This window comes from Muntiacus reevesi, chromosome 1, assembly GCF_963930625.1.
Source record: "Muntiacus reevesi chromosome 1, mMunRee1.1, whole genome shotgun sequence".
Classification (NCBI taxonomy): Eukaryota; Metazoa; Chordata; class Mammalia; order Artiodactyla; family Cervidae; genus Muntiacus; species Muntiacus reevesi.
The window spans coordinates 172,041,701-172,057,227 of record NC_089249.1 but is presented as its reverse complement, the minus strand read 5'-3'; the positions used below and the strand labels follow the sequence as shown (position 1 = coordinate 172,057,227).

The 15,527-nt window shown below is 43.2% G+C and overlaps 1 protein-coding gene across 1 annotated transcript in view; it reads right to left on the bottom strand.

Moving 5' to 3' along the window:
• TRPM8 (transient receptor potential cation channel subfamily M member 8) overlaps positions 1–15,527 on the bottom strand; it is an 87,088-nt gene that overhangs the window by 45,000 nt on the left and 26,561 nt on the right. Inside the window, exons 9-16 of the mRNA XM_065930643.1 lie at positions 13,570–13,672; positions 12,137–12,255; positions 7,023–7,313; positions 5,128–5,223; positions 3,975–4,104; positions 2,454–2,599; positions 1,534–1,646; positions 538–754 (exon numbers count right to left, since the gene is read on the bottom strand). Coding sequence (XP_065786715.1) covers positions 538–754; positions 1,534–1,646; positions 2,454–2,599; positions 3,975–4,104; positions 5,128–5,223; positions 7,023–7,313; positions 12,137–12,255; positions 13,570–13,672 — 1,215 coding nt within the window. The remainder of the gene's footprint in view (positions 1–537; positions 755–1,533; positions 1,647–2,453; positions 2,600–3,974; positions 4,105–5,127; positions 5,224–7,022; positions 7,314–12,136; positions 12,256–13,569; positions 13,673–15,527) is intronic.

The window sequence follows — 15,527 nt, the reverse complement described above, 5'->3', positions numbered from 1 at the left end:
TTGAAAAAAAAAAAAAAGAGTGGAAAGGGGATGTCGAACAATGCAGATCCCAAGAAACTACAGAAAAGCACCATGAATAACTGACACGAACTCCCTGAAATTCACAAGGATGAATATGAATTCCCAACACTGTCAATCTGACATACTGGGCATCGAGATGCTCTTAAATGGAAAGTCCTTCCAGTCCCCCTGCCACTCATGGTGCTGCCTCCCCCTGTGATGGTACAGACAGGACCACAAGTAGCTCCTAAACCCTAAACACAGGAGTGGGTTTAGAGTCCAAGGTCAGCCTGCTCTTTGAACACATTTTTGATCCCGAGTAATTCATCCATTAATTACAGAGCAAAGCATGGGCTTGGGGCTAAGAGATCTCATGGAAGTGTGTCTTCATGTTCATGGGTGATCACCTAATGAGAACATTTGTTTGGGGGAAACAGTGACTTTGGAACTTCAGGAGCAGCTTCTGATCCTCCGTGCCATTAGGAAGACACCACCCAGTGAGGAAAGGAGGAGACGCCCACATGAGGGCTGACCTACCTGTCTCACTTCATCACAGAACAGGACAAAGACTAGCGCATAGAGGACCAGCTCCGGGGCGTGGGGCACAGAGTGGAAATCCATGAGCAGTACGTAGGCGAAGAGCAGGAGGAAGGCGATGTAGAAGACCACGTTCCAGGAGAAGACCACAAACGGGGAGGTGAAGAAGGCCACGTAGTACCACAGGAGCTTCCTGGGCTTGTCCAGGGGCTTCTTCCTGGACCGAGAGGGGACAGCCCTGTCACCGTCCCAGCCAACAGCACTGTGTGGGCTTCATCTCTCCTTCTGAACACAGATGAACACAGACCCACAGCCGGGCCGAGGCCAGGCAGCCAGAACTCAGCCTTGGCATTTCTCGGTTACCAGATCCAAATTCTGCCTCGGATATAAGGACATGACCTCACTTCTACCTGTTTCAAACCCAGAGAAAATCCATGGAGATCCCAGACCTAATGTGTGCAGGCACTAGAGTGGACATCATAAATTCCTGGCCTTACAATGCTTTCTTTACATGAGAGCACACACACAGAGATATGTGCACAGACACAGACACTTGTACAGACACAGATGCTTGTACACACACATATCGTATACACACTGATGCTCGTACACCCACAGGTGAATGTATACATAGATGCTTATACACATACAAGACACTTATACACACACAGATGCTTGTACACACATAAGTACATGCACACACACAGACACTGTTACACACATGCTTGTACACACACAAGTACATCTACACACAGATGTAAGTACACACAGATGCTTGTACACACACAGATGTTTGTACACACATAAGTACACCTACACACACAGATATCTGTATACACACAGATGCTTATACACCCACAGGTGCATATACACACACAGATGCTTGTACACACACAAGTACGTCCACACACATAGATGCATATACACACACAGAGATGCTTGTACACACACAGATGTATGTACACACACACACTATTGTGTGGCTTGGTTTCATACCTAAATGATACAAAGCCACAGCCAACCAAGGGTATGATAAACAGACACAGGATAATCTTCCAGTTCTTGGTGTCTCGGGAAATCTCTCCATACCACTGCTTGGAAAGAAAATTCTAGAGGAAACAGACAAAGGAACAGGTCCTTATCAGTGCAATGACTTGCCAGCTGGTGTGCGACCTTTCTTCCCAGCCCTCAAATCTCCCCTCACTCTCTGAATTGAGATCCTTATTCTTTTCTATTGGCTACCTGGATTCTGAGGAGCTATGATTCAACCACTGAAACCTGCTTGATTTTCAGTCCTGTCCTATGTTGAGTTCTGTGGACTTTAAAATAGAGGCTGTATGAGTCCAAATTCACTAAACCTATGAAGCTTAACCAACTGTGTAATTCTTATTGTGTAATCTTCATCAGTAAAACAGGATGATGCCGACCTGGATGCATACTGTGAAGACCAAGTGTGACTGCATATACAAGGAGTGTGTAGAGGAGTGTCAGTCTGTCCTCTTCCCTACCTTCCTCCCTTTTCTCCAGCTGGGACGGTGAGTGAAACATCTCCCCTCCCAAACCTGAGGCAGGAGACGCAAATTGCTGTGAGTGTAATTCAAGGCAGGAAGCATCTACAGTGGCTGAACCCACTTCATACTAAATTCTCTGCTGCCATCACTATTGATAATGGCTGTAACAGTAACTGCTACCATAAAGGGCTGGCTCCACTCACATACTGTCTCGTTAAATCCTCATAGCAACCCTTTCTTTACCCCCTACTCTGCCCATTTTACAGATAAGGAAACTAAGGCTCAGAGAGCTTGTGTAGCCTGGCCCATCCCTACACCAAGCTAGAGGTACACTGGATCCAGAGCCCCAACTGATGGGAAAGGCCCATTTCTAGGTATGCTGTTTGGTGACGGTGTGCTGCTTACCTGGACCCCGGGCTGGGCAATGAAATGCTGGTCGGTTGCCTCCACCGCCAGCTCCAGACAGCTGCTTCCGCCCCAGGCTTCACAGGAATAGACCAGGAGTTGTTCCGCCAAGTCCTCATCGTTGCTATAACACTCCGTGAACAGCTCTAAGCAACAGCATCCCCAGAGAGAGGGAAGAGGGAGACAGGGCTGGCCAATACATAGAACTTTCTCACCCTGCCCCTTTCCCAAGTCAAGCCCTGACTTCCACAAAATCCCGGCTGTGACTATCCTGGCTTATAAAAGGCAGAGAGAAGGCCAACACAAGAGAATTCCCTACGGAGCAAGTAATGTGCACCCCACGCCCATTACAGCACCTCCTGGTGGCAGGTGGCAGAAATGCCCATTGAGTTACAGTGAACCCAGTGAGTTTTGGCGGGGCTCAGTCAGTGGGGAGAGGATTCAAACCCTCAGCCATCTCATTTACCTTCTGTGCTTTCTTGGTGAGGGTCTTTGCAGTTAAGGCACAGTGCAAAAAAAAAGAAAAAAAGCCAAAATGATGTAATAAAAAACAATGACCAGTTGCATTGAGGATGTGCTCATATTTTGTGCTCTTATGACAAAGAGATTGGTGTGCTGATCCTCAGAGGAACTATTTTAAAAGTCAAAATGTTAGCAGTCATAGACTAGCTAAGTCAATCCAAAATCAACATGATATCTTCAAATTTTAAATATATTAGAAGAAAAATATCAGACACTTTTTTTTTTCCAACATAGAGAAGCTCAACTCATGAGAATTCCTTCATTAGATAAGACAACAAATAAACATGTCTGGAAACTTAAAACTCCCAAGTGGAAAAAAAAATAGAACTGGCCTAACATTCTGTGTTGCTGGGAGGCAACTTGGTCCTGGATTTCTCACAGCACATGGTCCAGGACTTCTGAGCAGGGGCACTGATAAGCCTTGTTCAAGGGCAGGTGAATAGCAAACAGAAGACAGATGTTCCGGGAGCATCAGACTCAGCAAGGCCTCTGCCCTCTTCCGTTCCAGGTGATGAGAAACCTTCTGGAGCGGGAGCTGGGCAGCTCGCCTGTCACCTCTTATTACAGAGGCCTTGAGTCTCCTGATTTAGGGGAGCTGTGGGGCTGTCAACACCAGTTCTTATTCACATCACCCCATGGGGAATCAAGGCACGAGGAACAACCCTGGATGCTGTTCTGAATGCTGCCTTTCCCATTAGTAATAAACTCTGTGTCCCCTAACTAGGGCTGTGGGGTCGTCCCTAGGTATGGGTATGGGAGACTGGCAGGCTAACCTGTTAGCTCCATGTCAGGTAAAAACTCAGACCTGTCACGGCTTCTGAATAGCAACACTCCAAGGCTCCTCTACGGTGCTGAGTTACTTAGACTTGACCTGCATATGGCTCTGGGAGGCTGTGGGGAGAGGAAGCCCCCATTTTCCCCCACCTTCAACCTTAGGAAAGTCAGTAACTGCCCCCTAGCGTGACTGTGCCAGCCCCAGGTCCATTCCGGGAGACTCACCCACTGCTCGGGTCTCGTACTCGTTTGCCAGCTCCTCCGACTCCCCTGCAGCGTTGATGTCGTTCTTCACCTTAGCCAGAGTCTTCAGAAGTTTGCTGGCTCCCAGGGCAGCCAGTGTACAGCCCCTGGTCTTTCAGAGAGGTGAGCATGCTGCAGTTAATTCTAAGTCCCTTGTGGTCAAGCCAACGTCAAAGTCAGACAAGGAAAAAAATTGTGGCAAAAGCAGGGAATGGATTCCCAGCAAGAGGTGCAGTGTGCACCGAGACTCCTGAACCTGAACATACTCACAGTCTTGAGCACGGAATTAACAGACAAAAAGACAGTATGAAGATCAATGCAGGACAAGCTGATAGTTAGATGGGGCAGTGGGAGGTCTGAAGCCCCACCCCCATGGTATAAGAGCTCAGGTGGGAAAGTGGCCAAGGACACAAAGATTGGACAATGAGTTAGTGAGACTGTGTGTGAATTAATATTTAGTACCTGATTGTAGGCTCTAAAAATGGAGAAGGTAACTGCTTTTCAACTGCTCATAAATCATTTATAAAAATCATTATGTATGGAATCACAGAGAAAAATATCAATCATTTCCCAGGGCAGATTTTGTACAGGCCCTACCTTCCTGTCTATAATGTGATAAAGCCAGAAATTAATTTTTAAACTAAACTTAAAAACCTCATCCTCTTGGAAAACAATCACACATCCACACACACCTAAGCAGTAAGTGCTTCCTGGATTGCCCACAAAGCCCAGGAATTTCCAGAGACCTCCGCTCCCAAACACACCTCTGTTCACATAAAAACAAGCCACAACCATTTTCATTACATCAAATATTTCATTTCATTAGTGATGCTTTAAGATTAGCCTCCCCAGGTGGTGCAGTGGTAAAGAATCCGTCTGCCAATCTGGGAGATGCAAGAGACAGAGCTTCAAACCCTGGATCAAGAAGATCCCCTAAAGAAGGAAACGGCAACTAACTCCAGTATACTTGCCTGGAAAATTCCAAGGACAGAGGAGCCTGGTGGGTCATACTTTCTGGGGTAGCAAATAGTCAGACACAACTGAGCGTGGATGCACATCGCATACGTGTGTGAGTTCTGAGAGGGTCAGAACAACCACAACAAAGCGTATATTTGCCAAGGGACTGGGCATCTACCTGCTCCCAAATGACTTTGGAGAGTTCCTTCTTGTTCTGAAGAATGGCCCAGATGAAGAGTGCTTGCAGGGGGTGCCGAGTAATGGGAGACACGTCCTGGGAGGGGTTAGAGCAGGGAGTCAGAACTTACAGCTGGAACATTGCTTTAGCAGACACACTAGTATAAGAAGGAAAATGGGGTCAGGATGCCCTAGGGAGCACCCCGTGTTTGGAGGGCTCTGTAACTTGGTGCCTGACTCCATTTTCACAGAATAGGGATGAGTGTTTCATCTCCACAATGCACCAGGTGATATAATTTGACACAGAATCTTTGATCTATCATAAAAGGCAATGTACAAGTAGATGGAAAAGTATAAAGGGTGAAAAAATGTGCTGACAGCAATTTAAAAACTGAATGACAGCCAGAAGAGAAAGCAATTCCTTCTCACCATATAAATCTCCTTCTTATCTAGAAAAATGCTCAATCTAAATTCTGACTTTCTGATAGTTAAAGTTCAATTATCACAATGTAAAACCATATTTATTTCTTTGGAGTGTTTATTCAAAGTTTCAATTCCTAATGTTTCAGTTAGAATCCCAGCTTCATTTAGCCATCCATATCTTCCAAGGGAATCTTTTTCAGATAGAAAAACAACTCTATCTATAGATTCCTTTTAATCTTTCCTACAAGTTTTACCAAGATACAAAATGTTTCTGGCACAGTTATGGATACTGTGGAGAGTTTCACTATAAATAGAAACAAACAGCTTTTTAAACACTTCCAACTTCTTCAAACACCTAGCTCATTTAGATTTTTGCAACACACACATATATTAAAATTCTAGAACTATAAAAGATAACGACCTAGCTTGAGTTTTCCCAGAAGCAAAACGATTTGAGACAAGCATTTTATTTGAGAAGTTATTCCAGTAAACCACTTGGAGGTTGAGGAAATGAAATTAGAAAAGGACAGACCAACAGGGTTATCATGGTAAATAACCAAAAACTAATCCCACTAGCTGTGACTTCCCTGGGGGCTTAGTGGGAATCTGCCTGCCAATGCAGGAGATGTGGGTTCAATCCCTGGGTCAGGAAGATCCCCTGGAGAAGGAAATGGCAACCCACTACAGTATTCTTCCCTGGAGAATCCCATGGACAGAGGACCCTGGCGGGCTATAGTCCACAGGGCTGCAAAGAGTTGGACATGACCTAGCAACTCGACAACAACAGTCCCACTAGGCAACTCTAGGGGCCGGAGTAGGACACAGGCCTCAGAACTATCCCCTCTGAGCAGGAAAGTTGCTGGAGTATTTATACACCAACTTGACCCTCAATGGGCTCTGACCAGAGGAAGCCTTCAGCAAAGAGTTGCAGGTGCAGGAAACTGGCCCTGCCTGTCCTTTAAGTAGAAAATCTTGAAAGAATATAAGTGGTACATCCATAACATCCTCTCAAATGGAAACCAGGATTATCCTTTCGGAAAGATTCGCTTCCCTTTTCATTCACAAAGGAAAACTTGGCAATTCTCCAGTCTTTTGCATGGGTAGCACAGAACTATTTTAGGCAGATCACGTCCAAAAGGCTAAGGCACAAACAGGTTGCCATTTGTTTGCCCCTGTTCTCTGTTAGATGCCTTCAGAAAGTGTATCACACCAACCTTTGCAATTAATAAACACTGCAATAACTAGTTGTAAATATAGCACAAAGAATAAAGCAAGAAAATGCACCACTTGTTATCTCAATAAGATTTGCTAGCTTAAATAAATGAAGTAGAACAAAAAAATTAACAAACCCAATATATTGACTACATGATGGTGATGAGGTAGGGAGTAGGAATCTAGAGAGGCAGAGAAATTTTTCTGAAGGAAGACTCAAGTGATCAGAGAATTTAGGCAGAGAACCATCCCAATACATACGTGGAGCTCTATGTCTATTTCATCTCTGCTATTCCTGTCTTCCTTCCGGAAGCCTCTTCGGAAGTTAGCAACCAGTTTCCAGACAAATGTGAGGAGGGCATCATTATAGGAATTCTTGGCAATCTGCAGGTTTCGATACACCAGGGAGCTGAAGTGATTGGAGAAGAGCTCCGTAAGGACGTCGCTGGTGAGGAACTTCCGCAGGTTCAAGCCATTCTCCAGAAAGAGGCGGACAAACTTGGGTCTGTCCTTTATAAGAGCCGTAAACATCACTTCCTGAAGGTCAGCAGACTAGGGAGAAAGAGCAGAGAGAGAGCGCACACCCTAAATCCAATTAAAGCAGCAAAGCATTTTCTTTCTTAGCTTACATCGCACTTTCAACCACAAAGCAACAGGATCATCAGCTTTTCATTCAGCTCTGCTTCGGGAATAAAATTTATCTTTTCAGTTGTAACATAATGTTGGGTTTTAGCTCAAGCATTGAGGCAGGAGAAGGAAGCAGCATGGTGGGATGTGAAATCAGCCAGACGTGGGCTTGGATGGGACTTGGCCTCGTGCAATTGTAAAGTGGAGATAACGACACCATGTAGAGATGACATTGATCAAGAATTGATCCCAATGTCTGGTATAGAGGAAGCACTGGCTCTGTCACGGGGCAGGGAACTTGCCATCCAGCTCACACCATTTCTCTGAGGTCTACAGTAGACACCATTATGAGCCAACCACCAACCAACTCTTCCCTCCGTGCCATGGGGTCACCCTACTGCCCTTCACATACCATGAGGCAAATGCCTGGCCATGTTAAAAAACCATGAGTTACTGGAACACCTGACAATGATACCCGGTTATTATTTCCCTTCATCTCTACTGTCTGGGCTCCTGATAAGCCTTATCCCATAGAAGCTTATTGAAAATCTTAATAAAGAAAATTAATACATTCTTCAGGCACAAACCAGTGGTCTACAGGCCATACCACTGTTTCCCACTGTCCTCCTTAGTACCGGGCTGGCCAAAAGTTCGTTTGGTGTTTCAAAACCTGAATGAATTTTTTGGCCAACCCAATATTTCTTACAGTTTGATTCAGCTGCCAACATTAACAAGTGGACTATGTATAAAATAGAAAACTGATAGGAATATACTGTATAACACAGGGAACTCAATGCACCGTGGTGTCCTCAATGGGAAGGAAATCCAGCAGGGAGGGGACACATGTACATGTGTGGCTGATTCATTCTGCGGTGCAGTAGAAACTAACACGGAGTTGGACACAACTAAAGCAACTTAGCAGCAGCAGCAGCAGAAACTAACACAACACCATAAAGTGACTTTGTGTGTGTGTGAGTCACTCAGCCGTGTCTGACTCTTTGCAACCCCATGGACTGCAACCCACCAGCCTCCTCTGTCCATGGGATTCTCCAGGCAAGCATGCTGGAGTGGGTTGCCATTCACTTCTCCAGAGGATCTTCCTGACCCAGGGATCAAACCCTGGTCTCCTGCATTGCAGGCAGATTCTTTACCATCTGAGCTACAGGGAAGTCCTACAAAACCACTATAAAGTCCTATAAAGCAACTATACTGCAATAAAAATTAATTAATAAAAAATTAGATGGTTCATAAAAATCCACAATTCCAGCATTACAATCCAGATGCCTCAGACAGTACAGAATCCACCTGCAATGCAGGAGACCTGGGTTCAATCCCTGGGTCAGGAAGATCCCCTGGAACAAGGAATGGCAACCCACTCCAGTATTCTTGGCTGGACAATCCATGGACAGAGGAGCCTGGAGGGCTACCTACAGTCCATGCGGTCACAAAGAGTCAGACATGACGGAGCGACCAACACTCACAAGTAAACACCAGAAGATCTGACACCATGGAGGACCATCAGCTGGAGCCAGTGGGGGAGGCTCCAGGAGCCTGGGCGCTGCAGCGCCAAACCCCACACGTCTCCTTGCCGCCCACCCAGTCCACTCTCCTCACTTCACGTGTCTGAGACCCGGTTCAGGGGAATATCCCCGGCCAAAGGCAGCATTAGCAGTTTCTGCTTCTGATATTGGTCTCAGAAGGGTCACACATTGCCTGCAGAGGGAACTGCCAAGGGGCCCTTGAGTCCCCACACTGTGGCTCCCAGTGGGACAGAGGCAGAAGCGATGGCTGCCCTGATGATCTGCACTGCTAACCAGCTCCCAGGTTAAGCCCGTGCAACTCCTGGTCTAGGGATCACTCGCTGAGAACCTCTGGAACACAGGGAAAGAGAACGGCTTTAAAGCCAGACACACCTTTGTTTCCACACCTTGGTTTTACCTTACCTTATGTGCAACCTTGAATGAGACTGTGTCTCTGAACCTCATTTTTCTCATCTGTAAAATAGGTGTGTGGGGGGATGAAATAAGGTAACACGGAAAAAAAAAAAGAAATGAGGTAACACGGGTCCAGATGCTTTTAGAGATTCAAGTTCAGAACAGGCCCCCAAAATGCCATCAGAATGCTCCCCAGTGGTACCCATGGGGCCCTGGCTTATTAACCATCAAAATGAGATAATCCCTGGGATGGTTGGCATGAGGGCCAAGTGAACAAGCACAGCGAAACTGCTTTGTACTGTATAAGAGATTACACAAATATAACCATCATTCCAAAGATCTGTATTTATTTTTAAACAAGGACTTACATTGGACTTAACAGGTGCCTATGTCTTAAGCACTTTAGGAACATCTGATTGTATCAATCCAATGAGGTAGGTACTGCTATTAATTACCATCTCCATTTTTAAATGAGCAGTGGTATGCTGGTAAATACTTTACAACCAACTTTACAACAACTTTTCTTTCTCTAGAAGAAAATAAGCCCTGATTTGGGGCATTTGCCCATTACTATGGTGTAAATGTTCCCACCACAGCCAGTCTTCAGCTATCATGTGATATCACTGAATGTGCAATTGGGCCTCGACACAGAGTACCAGGTACGGAGTTTCCAGCACACAGACACAACAGACATGACTCCCAGAGGCTGCTGCTGCTGCTAAGTCACTTCAGTCGTGTCCGACTCTGTGTGACCGCACAGACGGCAGCCCACCAGGCTCCTCCATCCCTGCTAGATCACAGCAAGTGTAGTAAAACAGTTAGAAAGGGATGAGTCTGATTAAGTATTGCCTTTGTTTTTAATAAAACTTATTTAGTTCTAAGTTTATATTGATTTTTAATGACTATATTTAACAACTGACTCAAAAATCCCTACAAATTTTAGCAGTCAACTTTGTTTTTTGCTAAAAACAGTATGAGCTGACCCCAACTCACCACTGTACAAGGAAAAGGAGGCATGGTAAGGTTTAGTAACGTGCAGAGGTTAAGTCATGCAGAGGGGCTGGCTCCAGAGTCCATTCTCTCAACCACTAGACCCTTCATGCTAACTATCTAAGTCAGTAAAATTAAATAATCGATTCAATATGTGCCCAACTTTATGTTTATTTGTACCATCTAACCTCACTTAAATAAGACAGTTCACACATGGGTTCATTTATGAATCAATTAACTAAATCTACCTGCAGTTCTACTTTCCCTCAACTAACTCAAGGCTTGCCACATGAGATAGGGCTCATAATGCTGCAAAAACCAAACAAAGATAGTGTTTGCTAAAGAAATGAATAATTTAAATGTCCATAAGCCATGACTTTATTTGTATTCTATTATTAAAATTGATCACGTTAGTATAAATGAATTCTTCATCTTTGATTATATGATGATGGGCCTAAAAGTGTTTTCTGAATCTGACTGGGAAGGATACAAAGTTATGAAATACACATGCCTTATACTGTTATACACATATAAAATGAAATTCTCACTGCCCATCAATGACTGAAGAGCTGAAACAAACATGGCCCCTGCCATGTAGGTCCAAGTATGACAGTTTATAATTGTTCCTATGGAACAGAATTCCTGAAGTGGATCTCAGTTTAGTTGTATACAAGAGGATGCTGCTGTAAAGCATAGCCTTACAACTCTCATCAAATTCTAAGTGACAGGGACTTCCCTAGTAGTCCAGTGGTTAAGACTCTCTGCTCCCAATGCAGGGGGCCTAAGTTCGATCCCTGGTCAGCGAACTAGATCCTGCAACTAAGAGTTCCCATGCTGAAACTAAAGATCCTGCATACTGCAACTAAGACTCAGTGCCACTGAATAAATGTAAAAAAATTAATTCTAAATGAGAAAAGTCAGCTTACTGGAAAAAAATATAGATTTCCTGGACATACAACTTCCATACTAGAGGCACAGGTTTGCCTGGGGGAGGCCCGATTTTCTATGATATTCATTGTATGTCTTCAACCAACTTGTTCTATTTGTCTCTTGTGCATCTCACGTCTGATGATTTTCTCATTAGAATTTGGCTAGGAAGGTGGATGGAGTATGGCACAAAATGAGTATTGCTGTCGAGCATATATTTCCCCCAAGAGGAAATCTTCACCTCTACACCCAGATGGAGAATTGCCTCTCACGTCATGCCTGAAAAGCTATAAACTTTAGATGATATGGGTGGCTTGATGCTACCTTACATTATAGTATATTTAGTTTTATTATCTCTTTACAACCAATCTACAAAGTCAATGTTATTATCCCATACTACAGATGAAGAAGTGCTAGAGAAGACTCTTGAGAGTCCCTCAGACAGCAAGGAGATCAAACCAGTCTATCCTAAAGGAAATAAACCCTGAATATTCACTGGAAGGGCTGATACTGAAGCTGAAGCTCCAATACCTTGGCCACCTGATATGAGGAGCCAATTCACTGGAAAAGACCCTGATGCTGGGAAAGATTGAAGGCAGGAGGAGAAGGGGGCAGCAGAGGATGAGATGGTTGGATGGCATCACTGACTCAATGGACATGAGTTGGAGCAAACTCTGGGAGAAAAGTGATGGACAGGGAAGCTTGGCGTGCTGCAGTCCATGACGTCGCCAAGAGTCGGAGACTACTTGGCGACTGAACAACAGCAAGATGAAGAAAGTGAGTCTTAGCAACACAGATGCACCAGACAGAACTCCATTACAAGACTCAACATCAAAGGCCTTCTAAGAAACAGACTAGACCTGCCACTGGAATCACCAAGGATGGCTTCTTATTTACCTCCCATCGGCGGTCATTGGTGAAAATCTCATCATTGGCTATGTCCAGCTGGTTCCACTCCAGTAGAAGCTTAAGCTGCCCATTCCAGTTATCCTTATCTTGTTCATTGGTGCTAAAGGCTGTAAGAGGACAGGGAAAAAGTCAACTTATCAAACACCCAGAAACAAGAACATCAGAACCATTCCATACAGTCAATTATCAGAGCCATTTGTCAAAGGAGATTCTAAACATGTTCTCTTAGAATCAAACACTTAGAGGGACTTCACTGGTGATCCGGTGGTTAAGACTTTATCTTCCAGTGCAGGGGGTGTAGGTTCAATCCCTGGACAAGAAGCTAAGATTCTCACATGCTTTGCATGTGAAAAACCAAAACATAAAAAGCAGAAGCAATATTATAACATATTAATTAAAGGTTTTTAAAAAATGGTCCAGATCCAAAAAAAAATTTTTTTTAAAAAGGAATCAGACACTCAGAGCTGTCATTTCACTGACACTTTATTTTCACTGATTCTTATCCATATTTTCTATGTCCCAAAGTATATGATGAAGATCAATTTAGGTGATAATATCTTTCCATTCCATATCCTAACAGTATAACTATGGTATATTGATATTTTCCTATAGATACAGATTCCATAAATATTACATTTCCAGGGCCACATCTGACTTATACTATATCTAAATCTATGAAATAAAGAGCTATATTATAACAATGTTCTGCTTGTCTTTTCCAGAGCTACTATTTTCTGTATCTATGTATCTCTACAGATGTAGCCCCATTTCAATAAATATCCTTACAACCAAATTTCTGACAAGTACGACAAGAATGTTTCTAATAAATAGTTAATGCTTAAAATGCACTTCTGAGGTGCCTTGCTCTGCTCTGCATACTTTACAGATAGTAATTGGTGGCTCAACTCCTCACAGTCTTTGTCAAGGATCTATTTACTTCAGGTAATTCCATCTGGATGGGACTCTCAGCAAGCAAAGTTCACACATGAGGATTTAAAACTGAGGTTCATTCACAAGCTTCAGGAGATGTGTTAGCCCCTGAAACTGAATGCAGAATTATGTGTGTGTGAAGTGTGTGTGCATATGTTTACATAGATGTGGAATACTAGAACAAAGGTCCATAGCTTATATCACATTCTCCCAGATGTCTGAGGCTCAGAAAAAAGATTTTAAATCACTATTAGAGACAATTCTTTGGAAAGCACTGTGATCATATTTAACGAATATTTTAATGACATAAAAATTCTTCTTCTATTAAATACATACATCCAAGGAGGTCAATAATAGTTATTCTAACTTTCAACCTATGATAATCAAAATTAAATGCAAGATTATATTTCCAGTAAAGCTGCTTAAAAAATAAATGCCAGCCATTAAAAGTCACAGAAAGTCACATTCCTAGAAGAGCCATTTTTACTCACCTTTGTATAACGCATAGGAGATCGCATTGCTCACAATTTCATCCCCTGCTTCTTCCATTTTAATAACTGTTAATAGGTGAGAACTTTCGAGAATTTCTTTGAGCTGGCAAGATTTAAAGAGCAGAATTGTCAGCCAACTGATTTCAGACCCAAGGAGTATGAACTTCTCTCTCTTTTGGTGAGGAAAGTCTTGTTCCATTTTTTTTTAAGACCACCTATAGGAATGTTTCAGATTTCCTTCCCTCCTCTACAGTGTCCATACTCACAGCATCTAAATTTCTAAATTGAAATAGTGAGTCCTTGACCACGATGAGCATAAAGCACTGCTTCTATAAGGGCACGTATATCAAAAAGAATCTATCAGAAAGCTGCAAGACACAATGACTAGGAGTGAGTGTGGGTGTGTATGTGACACGTGGTAGGCACTCAATCGTTGAATGAGTGACTAAATCAGGAAAAGACAACAGAAAAACCACAGAAATTGACCAAGTGTGGCCCTAAGGGCTTAGACTATAGGAAGGAAAATTCAATGTGAATAAAAGCCAAGACAACATGGTGATTGAATAAAGAGATAAGGGATTCTCTATATTTTCCTTTGTGATTTTCTGTAATGTTTAATTTTAAGACACTTTGTAAGATTCATGAGCTGGGGGTAGGACTTCCCTGGCAGTCCAATGGTGGGATGCAGGTTCGACCCCTGGTCAGGGAGATAAGATCCACATACCTCACAGCCAAAGACAAAACAAAACCAAAAAACATAAAGCAGAAGCTATATTATAACAAATTCAATAAAAAACTTTAAAAAAAAGCCTGGGTAGAGGCAGAGCCCCTCCGGATTCTAAGGTTTCAGGCCCACTTGGAGGGAGCTTGAAAATGAAGAGCTCCCTCTAGAGGAGGAAGCGAGTCCGGCTGTGGTTACACCGACTTCAAGGTGGTGGGTTTTCCCAGCAACGTTTGGACATGAAGATCTGGAACTACAGAGTCTTGGCTGGGCAGAGAAGGAAGCCTCAGGTCAGGTTGAGGATGAAGATGTAAACTAAAAAGCGCCCTTGCGTATATTCAGAAAAGATGAAAACTCTAATTTGAAAAGATACACGCACTCCAATGTTCATAGTAGCACTACTTACAACAGCCAAGTCATAAGCAACCATCAACAGATAAACGGACAAAGAAGATGCGGTGAATACACACACACAGAGGAATATTAATCATAAAAAAAGAGTTAAATAACGCCATTTTCAGCAACATGGATGGACCTACAGATTATCATACTAAGTGAAATAAGACAGAGGAAGACAAATAATTTATCACTTATATGTGGAATCTAAAAATAATACAAATAAGCTTATTTAGAAAACAGAAACAGACTCACAGACATAGAAAACAAATTTATGGTTACCAAAGGGGGAAGGGGAGGGGACAGATAAATTAACAGTATGGGATTAACAGATACATGCTACTAAATGCAAAACAACAAGGATTGTCCAAATGACAAGGATTTACTGTATAGCACAGGCAACTATATGCACTGTCTTGTCTTTTTTGAATATATGTTTATTTTTATTTATTTGGCTGTTCTTGGTCTTAGTGGTGGCATGTGGGATCCAGTTCCCTGACCAGGGATTGAACCCAGCCTCCTGCATTGGGAGTACAGTCTTAGCCACTGGACCACCAGGGAATTCCCTGTAATGTCTTATAAAGGAAAAGAATCTGAAAAATAATATATACATATTCTTTACATAAAAATATATGTGTGTACATATATACGTACAGAAAGCCATCTGTCTCTGTTCATCAACTATGCTAAAGCTTTCGACCATGTAAATCATGACAAACTGTGCAAGCTGAGAGATGGGAATACCAGACCATCTTACCTGTCTCCTGAGAAACCCGAATGTGGGTCAAGAAGCAACCGTTAGAACCCTGTATGGGACAACTGATTGGTTCAAGATAGAGAA